At 44.1% G+C, this 26,172-nt stretch overlaps 1 protein-coding gene across 1 annotated transcript in view; it reads left to right on the top strand.

Annotated features, from left to right (window-relative positions):
• rbpjl (recombination signal binding protein for immunoglobulin kappa J region-like) overlaps positions 1-26,172 on the top strand; it is a 53,106-nt gene that overhangs the window by 11,611 nt on the left and 15,323 nt on the right. The window contains exons 4-11 of the mRNA XM_080205212.1: positions 5,134-5,259; positions 5,941-6,011; positions 12,061-12,176; positions 15,615-15,786; positions 17,971-18,108; positions 20,039-20,148; positions 23,275-23,415; positions 24,538-24,693. Coding sequence (XP_080061338.1) covers positions 5,134-5,259; positions 5,941-6,011; positions 12,061-12,176; positions 15,615-15,786; positions 17,971-18,108; positions 20,039-20,148; positions 23,275-23,415; positions 24,538-24,693 — 1,030 coding nt within the window. The remainder of the gene's footprint in view (positions 1-5,133; positions 5,260-5,940; positions 6,012-12,060; positions 12,177-15,614; positions 15,787-17,970; positions 18,109-20,038; positions 20,149-23,274; positions 23,416-24,537; positions 24,694-26,172) is intronic.

The following is a 26,172-nucleotide window of genomic DNA, read 5'->3' as shown; positions in this document are numbered from 1 at the left end:
ATTTCACCTCAGTTCTATTGCCAAGCCTGTATTGCCCTCTAGTTACTGCCCCTGCAGCCAGTAGAATGAGTTTCATTGTATTATTCATCATATTGGCCAACAACATCTCAGGACAACTGGCAGTAACTTAGATCACGTAATGTCTTTAATGCAGAAAAACATTGCAAGGTGATTTGTGGAGATGCAGGAGGATTCAATGGATTAAATATTGGGCACACCATGGCCCATGTCTCATCTCAGAGTTGAATTAGCCACCAAGGTTGTGAATCTAAGGAATTGTGAATATTGCTGAACATTGTGCAATCATCGTTGAACATCCCACTTCTGGCCTTATGATGAAAGGAAGATCACTGAGGAAGTAGCTGAAGATACTACTGGACACTAGGACAATAGGACACTATTGAATGTATCCCATTCAATAAAAAATGCAATGCTGGAAAGTGTTGCCTTTGCCCCGAGGGGATAGGTCCCCGTATTTGAATATATGTAGCTTCTAGCAAGTGTAAATGAATGACTTTGTGAGGCTGACTGAGAAACAAAAATTGGTCATTGGTTAATTCTATAGCACCTTTAATGAAGGAAGTACTCTAAGTAGCTTTGCATGGATGTAGTCAGATGCAACAAAGTTCTGGAGTCAAAGAAGGAGATATTAGGAACATTGACCAAAAGCCTATTTAAAGCAGGATCTTAAAGGAGATAGAGAGAGGTGGGGAGATTTAGATAGGGAATTCCAGAGTTAAGTGCACAAGCAGCTAAGAGTACAGGTGCCAGTGGTGGGACAAAGGGAATCTGGGGATGCTCGAGAGGCTAAAGTTGAATGAACACCCTGTTCTCCAAAAGTTGTAGGTCCATCAAACAATTAACAAAACAGAGACTGGAATGATTGGGACAGGCTGTGAATAGTATGTTCATGCATATAGTGTCAGCATTCAGCCGAGGTGCTTGAGGCTATCTTCTGATCAGCCCTGCAGGGTCCATTGCTGACGCTGAGAGTCACCGCCTCAGATCAGGATCGTAAAACAGACTAAATCATCTGAAACCCCAAATGCAGTTTATTTCAGGAATGACTCACTGTGATAACACTGCTGCAATTTTGAAGTTCGGGACGCAGTATAAATAATTCTTAAACAGTTTCAAATAATCTGGCGCCCACTGTACAGACATAAAACCCACACTTACTGGGTTTTTGTCCTTTGGTATTGAAGCAGCCAACATGAACCATGTCTAAGTTATTAATTTCAGTCTGTATTTTAGTATCATATTTATATAGTCTGTCTTCATATTAATTTGGTGACTCACTGAAGCGTGCTCCCCTCTCCCATGTGCTAGATGTCTGACAGATGATGAAGGTTCAAGGTTCAGCCATTGCTCACAATGAGTTCTCTAAGTTCAGCCAGCAATGCAGGCCAGTGAAGTTACCACAGGGTGAGTTAGCACAGCTTTGGTTAGTGTGTGCAATAGCTAGCTGATTACTGTGTCTTCCCACTGCAATCCATTCCCATCCTTTATCTCTGATTATTCCCAATCAATGTATATTTCCACTTTTCAGCTCTATCCTTTCCCAATCATTGTCCATTTTCTTTCCTGATTGCCAGCCTCATTTTTGATGTCTACCCATTGCTTTTGTTATTTACATTAGTTAGTACAAGGGAAGGTAAAGTCACCATAATTCCAGATGACCATAGGCTGCTCTCCCCTTTGATTGGTAGTGATTTAACCTGAGGATCACCGCACCTCAGGCAAGGAACAAGGTTGAGAAGTCATGAATGACCTCAGAATCAGTTAGTGGCTCTCTTGCCACTTGAATTGGAAGGTTTTGGGTTCAAGTCCCACTGCAGTGACTTGAGCACAAAATCCAGGCTGACATTTGATTACAGTGCTGAGGGAGTATAGCACTGACAGAGATGTCAAACCCTAAATGAGGTGTTGACCTGAGACCCCAAGTGGATTTTACAGCCTCGCTTATCCCAAAACTGGAGTATAGAGTATAAAAGTTGGAATGTTATGGTAAGGTTGTATAAGGCATTGGTGAGGCTGAATTAAGAGTATTGTGTACAGTTTTGGTCACTTAGTTACGGGAAGGATGTAAATAAGGTTGAAAGACTACAGAGAAGGTTCACAGGATGTTGCCGGGACTTGAGAAGCTGAGTTACAGAGAGAGATTGAATAGGTTAGGACTTTATTCCCTGGAGCATAGAAGAATGAGGGGAGATTTGATAGAGGTGTATAAGATTTTGATTGGTATAGATAGAGTGAATGCAGGTAGGCTTTTTCCACTGAGGCTAGAGGAGAAAAAAACCAGTGGGCATGGGTTAAGGGTGAAAGGAGAAAAGTATAAAGGGAATATTAGGGGGGGGATTCTTCACACAGAGAGTGGTGGGAGTGTGGAATGAGCTGCCGGATAAAGTGGTAAATGTGGGGTCACTTTTAGCATTTAAGAAAAACTTGGACAGGTCATGGATGAAAGGGGTGTAGAGGGATATGGTCCAAGTGCAGGTCAGTGGGACTAGGCAAAAAATGGTTCGGCACAGTCAAGAAGGGGCCAAAAGGCCTGTTTCTGAGTTGTAATTTTCTATGGTTCTATGGTAGAACCATAAAATTCGGCCAGAGGTCAAGGGATCTTTCCATGGTCCACCCCTTGCTCACTCCGATTCCAGTGGTGGTTAGGATGGTAAAGCTCCAGCCCCCGTCTGTCATTTCAGCTGAAGAAATGGCATTATCCTGAAGCAGAGCTGGTGAGTTCTCTCTAGTGTCCTGGCTAATATTTATCCCTCAGCCAAACAGATTAATCCTCCCATTCATGTTGCTGCGTGGGAGTTTGCTGTGGCCAAATTGGGTGCCCATTTCCTAAATTTCAACCGCGACTATATTTAAAAAGTATGTCAGTGATTATAAAATACTTTGGAACATCCTGTGGTCATGAAGGCGCTACAGAAATACAAGTCATTCCTTTCACTGTTTATGTGGACATCTCAGGTGGAAGGGAAATGCTTTGCCCAGTGTTGCCTCCATCCAGAGTTAAAATAAAACAATGAGAAGCCACTATCCATTCCGACTGCTGATGTATACCCCATTCCCAATCATCTTCAGTTTCCATTCCTGATACTATCCAACAATCTCCTTCAGCGAGAAGCTGTATGTGTGTCAGTACCAGATTCAGTGATAAAGTTAAACTCTTCCCTATTGTTGAAGAATCTATTAACACTGACTGGCAAGGTTCAAGCATGAAGCTTGGCTCTTTGGACCATTCACAAAGCCACAAACAGCTTTGAAACTGCACAGTGTGACTTAACTGACCTCCAGTAAATTAAGCAGAACAAACTTTTAGGCTTGAATCCCAACTTTGTACATAAATCTCTTAATTGTGTTTTTAAAAAAACCTTTTCATTTCAGTTCTGCGGTGGATGGGCCTTGTAATCAAAGTCCTTATGCAGCAAATTGTTACCACATGGGATGTGCTGCCTGACAGGGCACTGGAAGCAGATTGAATAGTAACTTTCATAAGGGTTTTAGATAAACATTTGCAAAGGAAAAATGTTGGCATGTTTGCGGGAAAAGAACTGAGGGATGAAATTAATTGGATAGATCTTTCAAAAAGCTGGCACTGTCACGATGGGCTGAATGGCCTCCTCCCGTGTTGTCACAATCTGTGGTGCTATGATTTGATTTTAACAAAGCAATCTGTTTAAAGCAGGTCAGGCTGACAATCAAGAGGAGCTGACAACAACACCCTGTCCATTGATCACAGCCTCCTTGGATTAATGTCAAGAATGCAGTCATGTTGAGGCTATGGGACAGGTTACTATAATAGGATTTGATCTTCATCCAGTTGATAGTCAGTGACACTTAGCTGAGATCTGACAGATGGAGCTAGGCTCCTTGCACAGGCATGCGTTTTAATTTGGAAAAATTTTCTTTATAAGAGCTCTAATGCATTGCTTACGTTTCATTTAACTGGATTGAAAGTGGTCTCATGAGCAATGACTGACGTTATCTCATAGGAAACGAGGAACATTAACAGCATGTCCTACTCCTTGGGGAGTGAACCACACGCATCAGACTGACGGGTGGCATGGTGGCACAGTGGTTAGCACTGCTGCCTCACAGCACCAGGGACCCAGGTTCAGTTCCCAGCATGGGTCACTGTTTGTGTGGAGGTTATAAGTTCTCCCTGTGTCTCTGTAGGTTTCCTCTATGTACTCTGGTTTTCTCCCACATTCCAAAAGACACGCTGGCTAGGTGCATTGGCCATGCTAAATTCTCTCTGTGTATGCAAACAGGTGCTGGAGTGTGGTGAGACAGGGATTTTCATAGTAACTTCAGTGTAGGCCTACTTGTGATATTAATAAATAAATTTAAAACTTAAACTTAAAGCTTATACTGCCTACACATCACTAGGTCCTTCACAGAGGCTTAAAAATAATATACATTCACAATGAAAAAAAGCAGACTGAATTATTTGACCTCTGTCCCCAAAGAATGGCCATATTTCTTAGTACAAAGGGCAGGAAATGTGGACTATGGATCAGTTACAAGAGCCCTTTTGTGTTATTTTGGGATTTACAGGACTTTAAGTGCAGGTGCTGAGTCTGCATCTAAGTTAAGTACAGAAAGATGTTTGCATTAGGCCTGATACCAGTGATTCCCTTCCGATGCATTCTGCTCTCTGTCCTTGCCTGGATTTTACCATGCCGTTTGATTCTGCAGACATTTTATTCTGTTGTACATTTGTGCTGTATTACTACCTGCAGTGCTGTAGTATAGCTTCCCCCCCGCCACCCAACTCCCGTCCTCTACCCTCCAAGGGCTCTCCGTGCCATCTGTACTTATTGCCAGGATGAGAAAGCAATGGAAATGCTATTAGAGAATTAGAGATTTATCTTGGCTAACAATGAGTGAAACGCTCTTCTAATGCGAAGGGACTGTTAGTTCAATTGGTCATTTTATTTCTTTTCTTCTTAGGATCTAAGTTCCGGTCTGCACATGTCCTTCCTGCTTGCTTGGAGCATTCCTGAGACCAAGGGATCCAACGGGAAATGATTTGACATTTCTGTCATTGACAATTAGTTAGCGAGCATAGCGTTCTATGGTATCAAACACTACCTATCACGGTGCCATTCTGTCCCTCTGTAGGTCTGGGTCAGATCAGCCCAGTGTGACCCGTGACACTTTTCGAAAATACCTCCAGCAACGCCCTGACCAGACTGTGTTGATCCTGCATGCTAAGGTTGCTCAGAAATCATATGGGAATGAAAAGAGGTAAGAGAGCATGGCTTTGGATTTGAAATCTAAAACAATTATATCAGCATATTTCTTAAACTCCTTTGAAGTATTTCATTTACTTCTTACTTCACAGAGATGTGCACTTTCTACAGCTGCAGTGTAGAATAGGTTGTCATTGTTGCAATGGTTCATGGTGTGAATGCTTCCATTGAATCCTCACACTGCAGATGAGGCCATTTGGCCCATCAAGTCTGCACCAACTCTGACAGGGTACCCAGGCTGTCTACCCAGTCCTATCCTCCTAACCCCACACATTTCCCATGGCCAATCCATCCTACATATCTTTGGACAATAAGGGGCAACGTAACATGGCCAATCCATCTAACCTGTGCATCTTTGGAGCGTGAGAGGAAACCAGAGCACGCAGAGGAAACCCATGCAGACACAGGAAGAAAATGCAATGCCACACAGATAGTCAGCCAAGGCTGGAATTGAACCCGCGTCCCTGACGCTGTGAGGCAGCAGTGCTAACCACTGTGCCACTGTGTAATATGAAAGTTTCCCCTAATAAAGCATTACCGAAAGATATTCTCAGGACCAGTGTAGATAGGAGATAAAGTCTGATTATTATAACCAATGTGTGAGAGAGAAAAGTTCATTCAACTCCAGCCAACATCAGTATATTCACGTGACTGATAGAAGTTTCTCTTTATTTAGGTTTTTCTGTCCTCCACCATCTGTGTATCTTTCGGGTCCAGGATGGAGAATGAAACATGAGCAACTGAAATGTAAGGCAGTCTTAACATTACCCAGTGTATTTACTTACCAATGGTGTTTGAATAGGATCTGTTACTCAGGAGCTACAGACATTAGCAAGACTGACAGACAGAGTTACGTTACTGGAGGCTGGGGGTGGTATTATCGCTGGACTATTAATCCAGAAACTCAGCTGATGTTCTGGTGACTCAGGTTCGAATACTGCCATGGCAGGTGGTGGAATTTGAATTTAAAAAGAAAACCTGGAATTAAGAGTCTACAGATGACTATGAAACCATTGTCGATTGTCGGAAAAACCCATCTGGTTCACTAATGCCCTTTAGGGAAGGAAATCTGCCATCCTTGGCTGTTCTAGCCTGTGTACAACTCCAGAGCCACAGCAATGTGGTTGATTCTCAGCTGCCCTTGGGAAACTAGGAATGGGTAATAAATGCTGGCCAGCCAGCGACACTCATGACCTAGAAATGAATAAAAAAAGGACTAGTAATCCAGAGCTGTAAGTTCAAATCCTAACATAGCATCTGGGGAATTTCAATTCAGATAATTAAATGAATCTGGAATAAAAAGCTAGGATGGGTATTGATGACCATAAATCTGCTGAATTCTCATAAAAAGCTGACTGATTCTGGGGAAGGAAATCTGCTGTCCTTACCCAGTCTGGTTTACATGTGGCTCTTAATCCAAAGCACTATGGTTGACTCTCGGGCCCATAACTTCTGAGTTCGCAATGCTGGGGAATTCCTCACGGAAGTTCCCACATGAGGGTTTACCTGGCAATTGCTCAGAAGTGCTAACTTCCTCTGGAGTATTGCATTGGGCTGGGAAATGTCTGACAGAAGTGATTTAATTCGTTTGGATTGTTCTGCCAGTGTTACCCCGATAGTTATTCTGAATGAGTTAGAAGGAATGAAAGTAATTCCCAACTCCAGAGTTACTATCTAAACACCCAGACCCAGCCTTGTATGGGATATAAGAACATAAGAACATAAGAACATAAGAAATAGGAGCAGGAGTAGGCCATCTGGCCCTTCGAGCCTGCCCCGCCATTCAATAAGATCATGGCTGATCTGTCGTGGCTCAGTTCCACTTTCCCGCCCTCTCCCCATAACCCTTAATCCCCTCTCTTATCAAAAACCCATCAACCCGCTTCTTAAAAATATTTAGCGAGGCAGCCTCCACCACTTCAACGGGCAGAGAATTCCAGAGATTCACCACCCTTTGAGTGAAGAAGTTCCTCCTCAACTCCGTTCTAAACCGCCTCCCCTTTATCTTGAGGCTGTGCCCCCTAGTCCTACTGTCTTTTTTGAGCGGGAAGAGTCTTTCCACCTCTATCCTATCCATCCCATTCATCATCTTATACGTCTCAATGAGATCTCCCCTCATTCTTCTAAACTCTAACGAGTACAAGCCTAGTTTATTCAGCCTCTCCTCATAGCTCAACCCCCTCAACTCCGGTATCAGCCTAGTAAACCTCCTCTGCACTCCCTCCAGGGCCAAAATATCCTTGCGCAGGTGCGGCGCCCAAAACTGCACACAGTACTCCAGCTGCGGCCTCACCAATGCCCTATACAGCTGCAGCAAGACCTCCCTACTTTTATATTCAATCCCCCTCGCTATGAAGGCCAGCATCCCATTCGCCTTCCTGACCACCTGCTGCACCTGCAGGCTGGGTTTTTGCGACTCATGCACAAGGACCCCGAGGTCCCTCTGCACCGTCGCCTGCTGCAGTTTTTCGCCATGTAAGTAATAGTCCTTCCTACCATTCTTCCTACCAAAGTGGACCACCTCACACTTGCCAACATTAAATTCCATTTGCCATTTCCTGGCCCATTCGCCCAGCCTATCTAGATCCTTCTGCAGACTCTCCACACCCTCCGCACAATTTGCCTTTCCCCCAATCTTGGTGTCATCAGCAATCCCCTACACACATCACGCCCCACTCCCCTCCACTTTAGGGGACCCATTGCAGTACCCCTACTCTGACCTAAATCCCCCTCCTGATCCAATCCCTCTCTCTGCTCTCATCCCACTCCCCCACTCTGACCTCCTCCCCCACTCTGACTCCCCTCTCCATTCAGGCACCTCTCTCCACTCAGACATCCCTCTGTTCTGACCCCTTCTCTGCCCTGACCTCCTCCTACCCCTTTCGGTCTAACATCCCCCATTCCACACTGACCCTCCAAACTGCTCCTGCCCCCCTCCCCCTCCACTTGGAGTTCAGTCAGAGTGGCAATCTGATGGAGACTGTGACTGAAGAAGTTACAGGCCTTAGCTACCCTCTGAAATGGTCTGGCAAAACACTCAGCTGTATTCAGGAAGAATGGCCCCTACCACCTTCTCGAGGTTAATGAGGCACAGACAGAAAATGTTGGGCTTACCAAAGATGCTAACATCCAATGAGTGAACTTAAACACAATCAGGTGGGGATTGACTCGGGGGACAAAGCTCATTGTGGTTCAAAGTGACAGATTGAACGGACCATCTGGTCCATCAGCCCTGGCACATGTAAGCGTGATGTCAGAGGTATCAATGATTAGCATCTCATTGTAACTTACAGCATTGAAGGAGGCCATTCTGCCCCATTATGCCAGCTCTTTGACAGTCATCTCCCCCCGCCAGCAGCCACATAATCATTTGAGTGAGGCAAAAAGCAGAGGAGAAAGAAATTAGGTCAATTTGGAGGGAAAACTTCCTCTGAAACATTCCCTTCCACCCATCCTCCCCTTCCCTCAGAAATTTCTAATTTCCAAACTGTTGAGTCACTCCCATGTCTCTCAGGATGAGTCAGCTGGAGAGAGGTTGAATTTGCAAGAACGAGACAGAGAATTACAATTTGTAAAAGTGTTTATGAGGAAGTAATATTTGGAAAACTTGGAGTGGACTTGTACATTGAACTTTCATCTCTTGGTCCTGGTTCAGGTCGATAAGGTGAAGAATTCCTTAGTTGTTTGTCTGCAAGGGTTGGATGGGAAATGAATTTGGACCAGCCTTAAGCCAGATGCTAGGGAGCACAGTACCCTGGTGGCCATAATGTGGAATCAAATTGGGCATTTGACACTGGATAGAAGGTATGCCAGAATGGAAATGCTATTTGGAAGTAGTCACTGCCCATTAGTGTCCTCCTTTTAGACCAGTTTCACTCTGCAGTTGGTTCATTTGATCTTGGATTGTTTGATAGCTACGCTTGACTGCCTAAAACAAGGGAAGTGTTTTATATAAAACTCAAACACTGTGCCAGGCCATTCAGCCCACTGAGGCTATGCTAGTGTTTATGCTCAGTAAGAAGTCTGACAACACCAGGTTTATGCTCCACATGAGTCTCCTCCCACTCCACTGCATTTCACCCTGTGTTCCACTCTCCCTGGGGTGTTTAAATAGCTTCCCTCAAGGTTAATCACCACAACTGCATCCTAACCACTCTGGGTAAAGATGTTTTTTCCCTCAGTCTTGTTCCTTTGTGAATCCCAAAAATAATTCCCCAGACGAAACGCACTCTCAGCAAAAGAATGAAAGCACAACATGCTTTTTTTTGCTTTAAACATTGCTTTTTTTGACAGAAGAACCTCTATATGCATGTCATTGTGTTTAAACTCTGTGAACTGCTTCATTGAATAGACTAAAAACTAACCATCTGTTACAGGGTTTGAACTTTTTGATCGTGGAACAGATTACACTGCTTTGTCCTTTTTTTGATAAACCTGCTGCCTTTCCTGTCTGTCCCTGTTTGGTCATGTCTAAAGACAGCTTTAGATAACTGTCAGTGATCTAAACATAACGGCCATCTGATCCAAGCCTTCCAACACGTTCGCCTACTCCTGTTTATTGCCAATGTACAGAATTCCCAACCCAAGCATTCAACACTTCTCAGTTATCTACTATAAGCAAAGCAATGTCTACAAAACATCATCAACCCTCTGCCAAGCATAACATGGAGGTAGTGGAATGATTTTGAATGCTAATTGTTTCAGATAAGAGTCTCTGAATATGTTAGTTTTGTCTAACCTCAGTGTCTGAATGAACTATTAAGTGGACAGGGCACTAAAATTCAGACCTGAGGATTTAAAGAAATCCTGGTCCAGAATCATCCCAGTCCAACCAAAACATTTCTTGGACAGGTAGTTAATGCTGGGGAAGTGGTGGTGCAGTAGTATTGTTGCTGCTGGACTAATAATTCAGAGATCCAGGCTAATGCTCAGTAGGACCTGGGTTCAAATCCCACCAGAGCACTTGGTGAAATTTGAATTCAATAAAAATCTGGAATTAATAGCCTAGTGATGACCATTGTCAGTTGTTGTAATCTGGTTCACTAATGTCTTTTAGGAAAACAGTCATTGGTGGGATAGACGATTTCATGGTGTTTTGGTCTGTAACCCCTTTTTAAGAGCATTAGAGTCTGGCCTAAATGCCCTCTGAAAGGTAGGTCCTAGCAAACCCCTCAGTTCAAGGACATTTAGGGATGGGCAATTAAAGCTGGACCAGCCAGTGATGCCCACATCCCAGGAATGAATTGTTAAAAAATCAGGACTGCTCTCGATGGGGAATCCTACCACAGAGATAACCAAGAGAAGGGAGGGAAACAATTTGCATCATCAAGTCAGAGAAGCTCCTTTTTGAGGATGGACAATTTTAATCCTTCATTTTCTCTCATGTTTACTCTTCTTCTCACTTACATCACTGCAACACAGATGCAGAATTTTACAGGCAGATTAACACATTTGTGCATTCCCTAACAGAGCAAGGTATGTCCCCAGGGGATGCAGCGTCTGTCTGTATGCTACTGTTGTGTTAAGGGCAATGATTCCTTGGACTGTTGAACAGAGAATTCTGGAGTGTACCTTGGGATCCTAGCGATCTGCAGCAGCAATCGCAGTGCTGGCACATTCCTAAAAGGAACACAAAGAAAAATAATTTATGCTCAATTATCAAGGTGAATCTTCTTGCAGTGGGACAGAATTCAATCCTTTTAAAAAAAACTCTATAAAATTGAGTCATTATTGAATAGATGTGAGTTAGATACAAGGGAAATCTCCTTCTGCATTTCCATAACACAGTGGCACTGTGGTTAGCACTGCTGCTTCACAGCAGTGGACCCAGGTTCAATTCCGGCCTCAGGTAACTGTCTGCGTGGAGTCTGCATGTTTTCCCCGTGTCTGCCGGGTGCTTTGGTTTCCTCCCACACTCCAAAGATGTGTAGGTTAAATGGATTGGCCATACTAAATTAACCCTTAGTGTCCCAAGATGTGTGGGTTCGATGGATTAGCCATGGAAAATGTGTAGAGTTACAGGGATAGGGCGGGGGATACTGTGTCACAGAGTCGATGCAGAGTCCATGAGCTGAATGGCTTCGTCTGCACTGTAAGGATTCTATGATGATGCAGGCTACAATATGCATGCGCATGTTGTCACAGCAACTCGGACTCTGAGTGAGGGAGACCACACCAACACTTCCCACATCACCAATCAATATTTCCACGTGGTGATACCCAGAGCAGCCAAACCAGCACTCCTTTAAGGATTGGTGCAAGAAACAGGATGAAAACCCTTTGTGTAGCCTGTTTTCCTGAGGCTATAAAGAGTTGACAAGCATTGAAGTCTCTATCCTGCCCCTCCTAACTTTAATAGTTGATGAATGATATCGGTCAGCGAATGTGTTTTTCAAACCCTCCCACCCACTCACTGATGTCTTCCCAATTACATTCAAATGAGGCCTCACCGCAATAATTAAGATCCCTTTGACTGTTGGATATTTGCTGAATCTTCTGGTTCATTGACCAGAAGCCTCAAACTCTGAAGGGCACTGCTTTGCTGTGATCCTGCTGGAAGTGTGGAGCACAGACAACTTCCAACCAAGTTATGGTGTGATCATAGCAGAATATCCGAGGAAACTCAGAAAGCAGGGCCAATTGTGTTCCTTTCAGTATGTTGTTAAGGCTTGGGAGAGGCGTAGGGGTCAGTGGAGAGGAAGGATAGCTGTGGTACAGTGGATCAGGCCTTTGTTCAGACTAACTTGCCCTGGACCAGACAGAACAGCATGAGTGACTGACACCATTTTTATTCTAGTATGTGGTCTCAACGAATCGAACTGTCGCCTCTGTGGGTACATGGGCCTGGATAGCATGACTAACAATCAGGAAGCTACATTGAAGATCAACTTTGAGGAACAGCCAGACTTCAAGGTAAGAATGGAAACATGTTTGCTTTTAGACTGGTTATATTTTAAAATCATTAGCCATGATTTTGCATCCCATTGGGATGTGTTCTTTACATAAGATATCTGGCACAGAATGAGGCCATTCAGCCTGGCCAGTCCAAGCTGGGGGTTTATGCTTCTCTCAAGCCTCCTCCCAACATTCCACCATCTTAATCCTGTATTTGCTTCTCCCTCATCTGGTTCTCTAGTTTCCCCTGAATGCATCCATACCATTCACTTCAAGCACTCCTTGTGGGAGCGAATTTCATATTCTCATCACTCCCTGGGTAAAGAAGTTTCTTCTGAATTCTCTGTTGGAATTCTTGGTGACTATAGAACCATATAATCCCTACAGTGCAGAAGGAAGCCACTTGGCCCATCGAGCCTGCATCCCACCCAGGCCCAATCCCCATAATCCTACCCACTTACCCTGCTAATTCCCCTAACCTACAAATCTTGGGACACTAAGGGGCAATTTAGCATCGCTAATCCACCTAATCTGTACACTTTTGGACTATCTGGGCAGCACGGTGGCAAGGTCTGCTGCCTCACAGGGCCAGGGACCTGGCTTCAATTCCCAGCTTGGGTCACTGCGTTTGTGAAGTTTGTATGTTGTCTGTGTGGGTTTCCTCCAGGTGCTCCGGTTCCCTCCAACAGTCTGAAAGATGTGATGGCTAGGTGCATTGACCATGCTAAATTCTCCCTCAGTGTACCTGAACAGGCGGTGTGGCGACTAGGGGATTTTCACAGTAGCTTCATTGCAATGTTAATGTAAGTCTACTTGTGACTAATAAATAAACTTAAAAAAAACTTTTTATCTTGGAATTGATGGCCACAAGTTATGTTCTTCCCCACAAGAGGAAACATTCTCCCTGTGTCCGCTCTTTGCAAACCTTTCACAATTCAAAATAATTTTTGGTAAGTTGTCTATCATCTTGGAAGTGCCGCCCCGGTTTGGCAGTTTTAGGTTTGCTGAGTGAGAGGGTGAGTCCCAACCTAAAAATCCACACTTGGAACTGGAAAGCTGTGAGCTGCGGGGGGATTTAAAAGGCTACACCAGGCTGAATTCACATTGAACTTAAATCCTGCACAGCTAAAGTCCAGCGAAGATAAAATGTAATCTGACACGTACTGTCCAGTACCGAGGGAGTGCTGTATTAGGGGAAGTGCCTATCAAACCTGGGTCCCTGTGAGACAGCAGTACTAGCCACTGTGCCACCATGCCACCCTCCTTGGGTGGGATTTACTGGCTGCATTCGCCCCAAAAATGGTAAATCCCGCTTGAGGTCAATGGACCTTTCCATAATTTGTCCCTCACCTGCTACAATTTCCGTGGTAAGCGGAATGGGAAAATTCAGTCCATTAACTCTGTTTCTTTCTCCAAAGATGCTGCCAGTACTCACAGCATTTTTTAGTTTTATTTCAGATTTCCAGCAGCTGCAATATTTTGCTTTTGGATTAATTGGTCACCTGAAAATGTCGCGAGCTCACTTTGAATATTTAGTTGTTGGCTTGTGGTCTGATGGTGGTCTTATCGATGTGTTATTGTTGTGTCACTTCCCAGCCTGGCCACCAGGTGGAGTCCTGTTGCAGAAGTCAAGTGACCCTATTGGTTGCAATAACAAGGTTGTCATTGTCCCAAAAGCAGTTCTCCCCTTTGAGGGGGGGAGCTGACTGGTAGTGATTTAACCTGAGGATCATCACACCTCAGGTAAGAGGCTAGGTTGAGAAGGAAGGGCCTTCATGAGTAACCTCAGCTGATATGGGAATTGAACCAACACTGTTGGCATTGCTCCACGTCATGAACTCGCCGTTCAACCAACTGCTAAACCGCCCCCGCTGCTTGGCAATTGTGAAGATCACTGAGCTCTGGCCAATCCAACTTACAGTGGCACCATGGAGTTCAGTGATCAGGACAAGAGATATAATGTAGGGGAAATAAAGGTTAAAAGAAATAATTTCAGCCGGTACTGTGAAGGTTTCTAGTGGTTATTTTTTGGAATGAATTCACTTCATAGATCACAGAACAGTGCAGCCCTATAGTGTCTATTTGAAAGAGCTATCCAATTAATCCCAGTCCCCTGCTCTTTCCCCCAAAGCCTTTTCAAGTATTTTTTTCCTAATTGCTTTTGAATGTTACAGTTGAATCTACTTTATCACCCTTTCACGCAGACCACTCACTGAGTAAAATAACTTCTTGTTAAGTTCGATTGGCAATCACTTTAAGTTCGTATCCTGAGTTACCCTCCCTGCTAGTGGAAACACTTTTCCTTGGTTCAATCTGTCAAAACCCTTCATCATTTGACCCGTGCTAAATCTCCTCTCAATCAGCTCTGTTGTAAAGGGGACAATCTCAGATTTTTCCATTCCGTTGTCTCTCATTCCTGGTATCTGAAGCTTTGTTGTCCTTCCTATGATATGGCACGCAGGGTTGAATAAAACCCTGTACCTGTTTGTATAACCTTTTCTTTTTTGTCTCTTCTATTTCTCAATGAATAAAGAAGTCAAATCAGGCTTTTCAAGTTTTTAATCATAGAAACCCTACAGTGCAGAAGGAGGCCCATCAAATCTGCACTGACAGCAATCCCACCCAGGCCCTATCCCCAAAGTCCCACATACTTACATATTTACCCTGCCAATCCCTCTAACCTATGCACCCCAAGACAATTGATCATGGCCAATCCACCTAACCCACATATCTTTGGACTGTGGGAGGAAACTGGAGCACCCGGAGGAACCCTCGCAGACACGGGGAGAATGTGCAAACTCCACACAGACAGTGACCCAAGCCTGGAATTGAACCCGGGTCCCTGGAGTTTTGAGGCAGCAACGCTAACCACTGTGCCACCCACAATTACATTTTGCAAGTTGCTGTTTACTCTGCTTCCTCACCCTTCTAGGAAGCACTTTCCAAATCATCACAGCTCACCGCATTTATAAAAAAATCTAATTTTCCCCTGGTTCTGTTGCCAATGATCATAAACCCATCCTCTTGCCATTAGAAACAGTTTCTCTTCAGTTACTCTATCATACTCCTTCGGGGTTTTGAACATCTCTGTTAAATCTCTCCTTAACATTTTCTGCTCTAAGGTGAACAACCCCAGCCTCTCCAGTCTCTCGGTGTCATTTAAGTTCCTCATCCCTGACAGCATTCAAGTGAATGTCTTCTGCACCCTTGCCAACATCTTGGCATCCTTCCTGCAGTCTGGTGTCCAGATTTGACCACAGATACTTCAGCTGAACCTTTAACCAACCTGTTAAGCAAAACATCTTTGTTTTCTGTGTCTCTATGTGTGTTTTTTAAAAACAGCTTTATAAATCTATCCCGTCTCCTTCAGAGATTGGTGCAAGCTAATCTCTGGATTGTTCTGTTCTCTGTTCAAAGTTGCAGTTTTTAATTTCTCGCATTTGTTTCCTGAAAAAGTTTGGTTGTGCGAAAGCTCTGTACATCTCTGATACCGACAAACGGAAACACTTCCGGATAGTTTTAAAACTCTTCCTTGGGAATGGCCAAGAGATCGGGACCTTCCACAGTAAGTTCATCAAAGTCATCTCAAAGCCATCCCAGAAGAAACAGTCCATTAAGAACGCAGACTGTAAGTATCACGGGGAGTTGGTGGGTGAGGGGTGGGCAGTCGGTCAGAGGTTTAGTGGCTCAGTGAGTCACACATGCATCCTGAATCAGAAGGCCCAATTCGGCTCATAGGGAGCACAAAATTGATGCTGGCCTTCCGGTGGAAATACTGAGGGAGTACGTCATTGCTCAAGAAGCAGTGTTTTTAATAAGATGAGATACCAGCAGAGGGTAAATAATCCCATGGCATCATTTCAATGCAGAGGTCTTGACAGGTGATCTGATCAATATTTATCACTCAACCAACAAATTATCTTCCCATTATATCCTTATCGTTCGTTTATTTATTAGTGTTTATTTATTAGTGTCACATTCACACTGCAATGAAGTTACTGTGAAAATCCCCCAGTTGCCACACTCCAGCACTGAGGGAGAATTTAGCATGACCAATGCACCTAACCAGCAGGTCTTTTGGACTGTGGGAGGAAACTGGAGCACCCGGAGGAAAGCCACAGACACAGGGAGAATACGCAGATTCCCCACAGATAGTGACCCCAAGCCAGGAATCGAACTGGGTTCCTGGCGTTGTGAAGCAGCAGTGCCACTGTGCCACTGTGCCACCGTGTTGCTGTGTGTGCTTGTGGGGTTTCATAAATTACAACCATGTTTACACTTCAAAAGTACTTTATTAGCTGAAAAGCAGATTGGGACATTCAATGGTCACACAGACCACACAGAGTTTCTCTCTGTGTGATTAGTAATTCAGAGTGACTCAGAATTGAATGGCATGAAGGCACAGCAGTTAGCACTGCTGCCTCAGGGAGCCTGGAAGCAGGGTTTGATTCCGGCCTTGGGCGACTGTGTGAAGTTTGTACATTCTCCCTGTGTCTGTGTGGGTTTTCTCCCACCGCCTGAAAGATGTGCAGATGTGCAGATTAGGTGGGATTGACCAAAGTAAATGTGCAGGGATACAGGGATAGTGCAGGGGGGAAGGCCTCGGTAAGATACACTAAAAGAATCGGTGCACACTCAAGGGCTGAATGGCCTCTTCTGCACTGTAGCGATTCCATGAGTCCAAACCTTTGTGTCATCAATTATATCCGAACGAGGTGGCTACATCCCCAGGATCTGGTTGGTTAAAGCCTTGTTAGTTATGAACGCTTAGCAATCTTTCAATATTGAGAAAATTCTCAAATAACAGATTCAATGGGCTGAATGGCACTCTTCACTGATGTATTGTTCTATGACCCTGCTCGTTCACCTTGCTGTCAGGATAGAGAATCTAGCCAGCGGAGAGATGAGAAATGTCATGATTTTAAAACTCTGTACACAGAGGAAGAAACTCCTGTGTGGCCTGATGTGTTGTCTAGATACCCTGTTCCAGTGTCTGGAGTGGGACATCATCCTGCACTGTTTAGTTTTTTTTGATTGTGGAATCTGTTTACTATTGATGCTCACTGCGTTTGATTGGTTAAGCCTGGATCTGGACTCAGAGGAAAGCAAACAAAACTGCAGAAAGTTCTGGAAGCCAAACTGCACCGTGGAGTGGACATTTTAAAGCATCAGTCACGCACTTGGAGACCAGTATCATCTCCACATTGCTCCCAGATATATTATTTGCAACAGGACCCATTCAGAAGTGAGAATACAGCCTTCAGAACCATATTCTTCAGGATGCTGTTTAGAGTTATGGGGCGGGATTTTACAGCCTCACTTGTTTCAGAACCATAAAATCCCGTCTGAGGTCAATAGACCTTTCCATGGTCTGCCTTTTGCCCATGGCAGTGGGACAGTAAATTTCCGGCCATAGAGTCACAGAGATATACAGGATGGAAACAAGCCCTACAGCCCAGCTCATCAATGCTGACCGGGCTTCCTAAACTGAATTAGTCCAATTTGCCTCTGTTTGGCCTATATCCCTCTAAACCTTTTCCATCCATGTACCTGTCCAAATGTCTTTTAAATGTTGGAATTATACCAGCCTCAACCACCTCCTCTGGCAGCTCATTCCACACACGCACCACCCTCTATGCGCCCTTTAGTTTTGGACTCCCCTAAACTGAGGAATAGACCCTGGCTGTTCACCTTATCTATGCCCCTCATGATTTTATGAACCTCTAGCAGTGAAAATTGTTTGGAAGTATGTTAATGGGCCTAGGCTTTTTCCAGGCATAAGTTATTCACTATGGCTCATTGCTGTTCCTAGTGTGTATCCCTTCAGGCTCCAAGGTGGCTTTGTTCAACCGTCTGCGATCTCAAACGGTTAGTACACGGTACCTGTGTGTGGAGGGGGGAGAGTTCATCGCCAGTGCCAGACAGTGGGCAGCTTTGACACTGCATTTGGGTAAGGGTTCATAACAGCCTTTGCAGGACCTGCTTCTGTTAGAAAATAGTGGTAAAGTTTTCTGAATATTACTGCATCTCTACAAATTACTATATCCAGTTTTAATAAATTACTGGTCAGTTTTCTTGCTGGTGCATTGTGTCCAACTCAGTTTAGGGAAAGGATACAAAGGTTTTAAAGAGAGTGCACAGTATTTTACATATCTATTTACTGAATCAGGGAGTGGAAGACATTCTGTTTTTTATGACTGTTTCATTGTTATTTTTAATTCATTTTATGGGATGTGGGTGTCGCTGGCTGGGCCAGCATTTGTTGCCTATCCCTAGTTGCCCTTCAGAAGATGATTAGGAGCCACCTTCTTGAACTGTTGCACTCCCTGAGGTGTAGGTACACCCACAGCACTGTCAGTGAGGGAGTTTCAGGATTTTGACCTAGTGATAGGGAAGGAACGGTAATATATTTCCAATTCCAGGATGGTGAGTGACTCGGAGGGGAACCTCCAAGTGGTGGTGTTCCCAGATATCTGCTGCCCTTGTCCTTCTGGATGGTACTGGTCATGAATTTTGAAGGTTTTTCTTTGGGAACCTTGATAAATTGCTGCAGTACATCTTGTAGATGATACACACGGCTGTCTCTGTTCATCAGTGGTGGAGGGAGTGAATGTTTGTGGAATGTTGTACTTCAGTTCAATATAAATACGAGTTATCACTCCAGCCTTCTGGATCCTTTCCTTGCCCAGAAGCAGCTCCCCCGCTGGGAAAAAGCCAGTTCTTGAGATCAAACTTTAGTGCATATCGCTGGCTCACAGTTCATTCTGGAACCTGTCTTAGTTTACTCTTGAAGAGATCTGCATTTCTAACATTGTCACAGAGAAGGTGGAATGGTACCTCACTTCCCCAGGTAGCATTCTGCAATGCTCCACAACTCAGTCCGTGGAGGGAACTACCCCATCAGCCTGGTTCTTAAACAGAACCTGCAGGAACAGAGCTGCCAGCCCCTGAGGGATAAGGCTCTTCCCATTCACCTGCAGTAATGTAGCAAAGCAGTGGGTGAGGCAGTGCTCCTCAGTCCTTTGTGCAGTCTTCACTGTTTAGATTTCAGTGCCCCCCTCAGTGCATATAGACAGGGTGGTCTCAGTTGCCATTGTTACTTTTTTTTTATTGTTTGTTCATGGGATGTATGTGTCGCTGGCTAGGCTGGCATTTATTGCCCATCCCTCACATTGCTGTGGCTCTGGAGTCACATGTAGGCCAGACCAGGTAGGAATGGCAGATCTCCTTTCTTAAACGGCATTAGTGAACCAGATGGGTTTTCCTGACAATTGACAATGATTTCATGGTCATCAGTAGATTCTTAATTCCAGATATTTACTCAATTCAAATTTCACCATCTGTCATGGCGGGATTCGAACCTGGGTCCCCAGAGAATTGTCCTAGGTCTCTGGATTACCAGTCCAGTGATAATACCACATGCCACTGCCTCCCCTACTTGGAGGAGGGGTAGCTTGTGACCCAAAGTGTGACCTCTGCAATCTCATTGTGGTGGTGGTGGTGGTGGGCGGAGGGTGGGGGGGTGGTCATGGTCACAATTCATAACTTGGGGAGAACTGGTCTAATTGATTGAGGCCCTGCGCACATACAGACAGTGCCAATATCTCACAGCAGAGACTGGCCACCAATTGTCTTGAAGCTCATTTGCATTCGGACTAAGCCGCACCTCGGCTGAGCCTATGTGGTAGTTGGTGTGCAATGGCCACCACACATTTAAAAAGAACTCCCCGTGTAAATCTTCCGCTGGTCAAAATGAAATATGGAGCCTGGAATGACAAGACTTGGCCGTGTAACGTTCCGTGTAGTCTGAGCTGGGAAGTGTAGGGAATGTCATGTTGTGCCACCTTCACCTTTCCCTAACTCTTTTGTTTCCTCCGCAGAGAACGATCAGTATCAGAGGGGAGATTTCCGCCCTCGTGATGGATACATTAGATATGGATCAGCTGTCAAGTTAGTTTGCACCACCTCAGGAGTCTCCTTACCGAGCATGGTATGACCATCTTCTCTGGACTCAGTTTTGATCAAACTCGTCGTCCTCGATCTTGCTACTTATCCTGCCCTCTTCTGATGTATAATATCTAAAATGTGGTTTCATCTGGGACAGAGAATTATAAAACAATTAAATTCTGAAGAATATAATTCAAGTTCAATGAGGCTGAATGTGAAGTGTACATAATCTCTCCTCTCTTTTACCTCTATTTTATTTGTTTTGTCTAATTTTTCTCTCCTCCATTAGTAGGGCTGGTTGGGGATAGCTGGAGTGGGTGTCCTGCCCAGGGTTTAGGATTCCAGGATGTAGGTTGTTGGCTATGTCAGTTCCCAGCTGCTGGTAGAGGCATGCCATTGTGTATCAGTGCCAATCCCCAGCTTCAGAGAGGGTATTTGACTGTAAAACCACCCAATCCAAAAAACAAGTGATGGTTGACAGGAAGGTGATTAAACAGCATTTCGGAGACTCATGTCGAGCGAAAAGAGCAACCGACCAGTATAGACAAGTTGGACTGAATGGCCTGCTTCTGTGTTGCATATTTATTCAATCCCATGTGCAATAGTCAGGGTATGGGCCCATATAGCTTTCAAGAGCTTCCCCGTCCTTCACAATGTGTGCCATTATGCTTCACCTTGGCAAGTGTGCCAGAAGTTTCTTGCTTCGGGGGAGCGACTGGGGACAAAACATGAATTGCAGTCAAGCCCATTCTTTTTAGCCTGTGTGTGGTTTTGTGTATAGGGAGTTTGTGTGGGGGCTTTTGTGTGTGGGGACTTTGTGTGTGTCGGGGTTTGTGTGTGTGAGTTCCTGTTTGTCTGTGTGTGGGTTCCTGTTTGTTTGTGTGTGGGTTCGTGTATGTGAGTTTTTGTTTATGGGTTTCTGCGGTTGTGTGAGTTTACGTGTATATGCGTGCAAATGTGTGTTATGTGTGTTTTGTGTTTTCCAAACTAGGCTAATTTCCCTTTCCCCATCAGGATGCCAAGGATAGCTTCCAGTACCATTAACATTGAAATAAATGTAACTAAAGATGCAGCCTAGCTGATTGGGGGAGAATTTTAAAATTTATACCCAGGATGCATCATTACTGGCAAGGTAGGCATTCACTGTGCTGCCCTTAGTTGCCCTGGTGTGACTGAATGGCTTTCGAGGCTGTTTTACCAACTGCTCAAAACAACAATGTTAGGCACTTCTCCGCCATCGAGCAAACCCATATTTCATTTCCCTCGAGAGACCAGAGAAAATTTTTGGAATTTTAAATCGGCCTTTATTCAAGCTATAGGAGGGAACTCCCCTTTGAGTTGGCAGACAGACCACCTGAGCAATACATTGCAACAGTAATTATACTTTTGCTTATCTTGTAAATAATTAGCATGAACCAATCACAAGTATATAATTGATCTCAAGTCATTGCTGTCCAATTGCAGCTAATAGCTCTAATTACTTGGGTGGCACAGTGGTTCTCACTGCTGCCTCCCAGTGCCAAGGACCTGGGTTCAATTCTGGTCTTGGGTCACTGTCTGTGTGGAATTTGCACATTCTCTCCGTGTCTGCGTGGCTTTTCTCTGGGTGCTCCAGAGGAAACGATAAACCTTACACTCCAAAGATGTGCAGGTTTGTTGATTGGCCATGCTAAATTTCCCCTCTATTAGGGGAACTAGCAGGGGTTAAGAGGATAGGGCCTGGGTGGGATTATGGTCAGTGCAGACTTGATGGCCCAAATGGCCTCCTTCTGCATGGTCAGGATCCTGTGATTCTACTTCACTTATGTCAGGTGAATATAATTAACCAGTTACAGCCCCTATATGCTTGCCTAATTATAATGATTAATTACTAAAGAAGCACGCTTACATGGCTACACATCCAAACAACTATATGACTGTGGCTGTTCTCCTTGTGGTTTATCTTGGTTCCCATTCTCTTGTCTCTGGTTTGTCTTGTTTACGCTGCCCCTCTGTAACTGTGGTAACTGCACAGAAACAACTCCACAGTAGTTTCTCAGGGGAATTCCACTGTACTCAATTCACAGGGGAACTCAATCACTTTCGAAGATTTTAACTTCCTCAAACTGGGGATAGATTTTAATAACCTCCTGGGAAGCACCATGGAATGTTTTTCACTCAGCATTAAAGATGCTATAAAATGCAAATTGTTGTCGGGTGAGAGTGAAACAGAACCCCTTCTCTCGTTTTTAATCCTGATCGCATCAAATTGGGCCTAATGATTCAGCCAGCCAGAGCCCTGCTCCTCTGCTTGTGAGATTTACAAAAGTAGCTTGTAGTTCAGAACTTGAATTGTACTGATGAATCATTAGAATCATAAGAACTAGAAGCAGGAGTAGGCCATTCAGCCCTTCGAGCCTTAGGCTCCGCCATTTAATACAACCATGACTAATCTCATCTCAACCTCAATGCCACTTTCCTGCCTGTTCACCACATCCCTTCAAACCCATTACTAATTAAAAATCTATCCACCTCTTCCTTAAATTTACCCCATGCCCACTGCATTCTGGGATAGCAAATTCCACGGACTCACAGCCCTTTAAGAGAAGTAATTTCTCCTCATCTGTGTTTTAAGTCTGCTAACTTTTATTCAAAGATATGACATCTTTTTCTAGATTGCCCTACATCCTCTCCATGTCTACTTTCACATTTTATACATCTCAATTAGATCTCTTCTCATTCTTCTAAACTCCAAGGAATTTTGACCTAAACTGCCCAATCATAAGACAAACCCCTTATCTCTCGAGTCAGTCTAGTGAAGAGAGACATGTTGCCAAAGCTTTTCATCTTTCACTCATCAGAACAAACAGAAGAATGTTAAATTTCAGATAAACACAACAGTTTATACCATTGGAGAAAAGAGTGCTCACTGATTGATAAATCAGGTCTGGTTGAGGTCTTGCATGGAGGAAGCAATAGGAAAGTAAAGGCTTCTCAGATTCCCTTCTCTGCTGAATTGTGAGATTGGCATTCTTGTGTTTGTCCTGATGAGTGCAAGACAGCAACATGTCTCTGATTTCAGCAATATTTATGAAAGTGATGGATATTGTTTCCATTCTGGAGCTAATAGATGATTGCTTGATAGACTGACATAATCATTTGCTTCTCCCTGTGGTAATTGTGCGTACAGGTCATTCGGAAGGTGAACAAACAATACGCAGTGCTGGATGTGGACGAACCTGTCTCTCAACTTCACAAGTGTGCCTTTCACATCAAGGATACTGATAGGATGTACCTGTGCCTGTCTAACGAGAACATCATTCAGTTCCAGGTACACCTCCCAACAAGCTGGGACACCTTATTCCTGTAGCTGGGTGAACTGGACTATTTGGACACTGTGAGCAGAGGATTGGGCGGCCAACTCTGCTTGGATGAATCATATAACTCACTTCCTTCGTCTGCCCCACCACACTCCTCCTAAATTGGTCACCTAATATATCCATCCTTGTAGTGCCTTCACTCCCCACACCAATTAGAAAACAGTCAGACTCTATGGGCAGAATTTTCCAACCATGCACAACCCAAGACCAGAAATTTCCACCTGAGGTCAACGAATCTTTGCACGGTCTGCGAAATTTTCTGTCCCGCCTGCTACAAATCCCATGGTGGGTGAGACAGGAAAATTCCACCTGAAAATATGATTGGATGAATCTTTGACTCTTAGACAGTCTTTAGCCCTCCATCTCCACTATTTTTAGAATTAAAAATCAAAAGTGTTTGAAGAATTTTTTTTATAAGTGCAATTTTTTTAAGAGCCTCTTGGATTTTTCTGCTGGGTTGCTCCCAGAAGGAGATTATCCTTTAACATGAAAAATAAATTTGCACTTGTAACATTGGATTTTGGAGAATGGTAGTTGGAGAATTTCTACAGGTTGAATAAATAAGTGACGGAAAATAATTTACTGCCTCTCAGAAACTCAGCATTGAATATTACTGAAAAGAGGGACTTTTTTTTTTTGAAGCTTTTCAGCTGGCACTCATCAGGACAAATGCAAGAATGCCAAATTTCAAACGATCACAATTTACACTACAGGAGAAAAGGGTGCTGATTGTTTGGGAATTAAATTCTAATTGGCCAAGATTTTTCCCTGGAGAAACCTATGGGAAACTACAGGCTCCCCAAACTCCTGGGTAATTCAAGAAAGGTACAAGGCTTCAACATATTCCTTTTGTTTGCATGGAATGGGTCCCTGTAAATGAATGTAATGTCACTTCTAACAAACAGTAATGAGCCATGTTACAAACTCGACTGATTGTCTTAAATTGGCAGTTAGTATAGCTATTCATGCACTCAGAATTCTTCAGCGAGTGCTGTTGAATTGCGGAAACAAGTCTAACAGGAGATGTTTTGTTAAAGAACTTTAACCTGATGCTTTACTGTGACCTTTCAAAGGCAACCCCCTGCTCCAAGGAAACCAACAGGGAAGTATTGAATGATGGTGCTTGCTGGACAATTATTGGTACTGAAACTGTGGAATACACATTTAGTGAGAGCCTGGCACAGCTTCACATTCCTGTCACTCCCATTCCCATCATCAGCAGCCTTGAGGTAAGATCTTCGCAGTGAAGTCAGAGAGTGTGACAACTCTTTATGATTTCCCTGATGTTTAGAGATTCAAACTGAGAGAGCAAGTTCAAGGGCCAAGGGCAACATTGCAAAATCTCAGCAAGATTGAAGAGATTAGGAGAGCGATTCTACCTACAGAGCTTAGGAGGACTGGAGAGAAAGAAGGAGTTTGTGTGCTTTAAATTTGTTCTTTGGACATGGGCATTACTGACAAGGCCCAACATTTATCGTTCACACCTAACTGCTCTTGAGGAGATAGATGTAAGCCAACTTATTAACAACTGGTTTGATGGATTATTTCAGAGGACAGTTAGGAGTCAATCACATTGCTGTGGATCTGGAGTCACATGTAGGCTAGACTGGGTAAGGACAGCAGATCTCCTTCCTGAAAGGGCATTAGTCAACTTGATGGTTTTTGTGGCGACCCAGCATGTTCAAGGTCACCATTATTGTTATAGTTTCTTTCCAGATTTATTTAATTCATTGAATTTAAGTTCTCCAGTTTGATTATTGGGATGTGAACTTGTGTCTCTGGATCATTAGTCCAGATCTCTGAGTCCAGCCATTAGGGGAGGTGATGGCCCAGTGGTGTTGTTGGTAGATTATTAATTCAGAGACTCAGCTGATGTTCTGGGGACCCTGGTTCGAATCCCACCATGGCAGATGTTGGAATTCAAATTCCATCAAAAATATCTGGAATTAAGAATCTACTGATGACCATGAAACTATTGTCGATTATCAGAAAAACCTATCTGGTTCACTAATGTCCTTTAAGGAGGAAAACCTGCTGTCCTTACCTGGTCTGGCCTACATGTGACTCCAGAGCCACCGCAATGTAGTTGACTCTCAACTGCCCTTGGGCAATTAGGGATGGGTCAGCCAGCAACACTCATGTCCCACAAATGAATAAAAAATAAACGTTCTAGGGACTCAAGGTGCTGGGTGGGAAGCAACTTGAACAAAAGGCAGCAGAGCCTTAAGTTCGGAGAAACCTGCTCCACTGGTATCACAGTAAGAAGTCTGACAACGCCAGGTTTAAGTCCAACTGATTTATTTGAGAGTAAACTCACAAGCTTTTGGGGTTTGTCCCTTCGTGAGGTGAATGGAAAGTTCTGGCCTCAGACAGAGCATATAACAGCACAAACAGTTTACAGATTACTGATTAGAATGCGAGTCTTTACAACGAACCTGCCATTCAACTCTTAAAGATGCTGACACTGTGAGTGGAAGGAGCATTAAGCACAGGTTAAAGAGATGTGTATTGTCTCCAGACAGTACAGTAAGTGAGGTTTTGCAAACCCAGGCAAGTCATGGGGGTGACAGATAGTGCGACATGAACCCAAGATCCCTGTTGAGACCGTCCTCATGTGTGCGGAACTTGGCTATCAGTCTCTGCTCACTGAGCATGACTTGCCTGGGTTTGCAAAACCTCACTTACTGTACTGTCTGGAGACAATACAC

The sequence above is a fragment of the Carcharhinus amblyrhynchos genome, chromosome 16, assembly GCF_965287045.1.
Source record: "Carcharhinus amblyrhynchos chromosome 16, sCarAmb.v2.hapA, whole genome shotgun sequence".
Classification (NCBI taxonomy): domain Eukaryota; kingdom Metazoa; phylum Chordata; class Chondrichthyes; order Carcharhiniformes; family Carcharhinidae; genus Carcharhinus; species Carcharhinus amblyrhynchos.
This window is presented reverse-complemented; position numbering and strand designations above follow the sequence as displayed.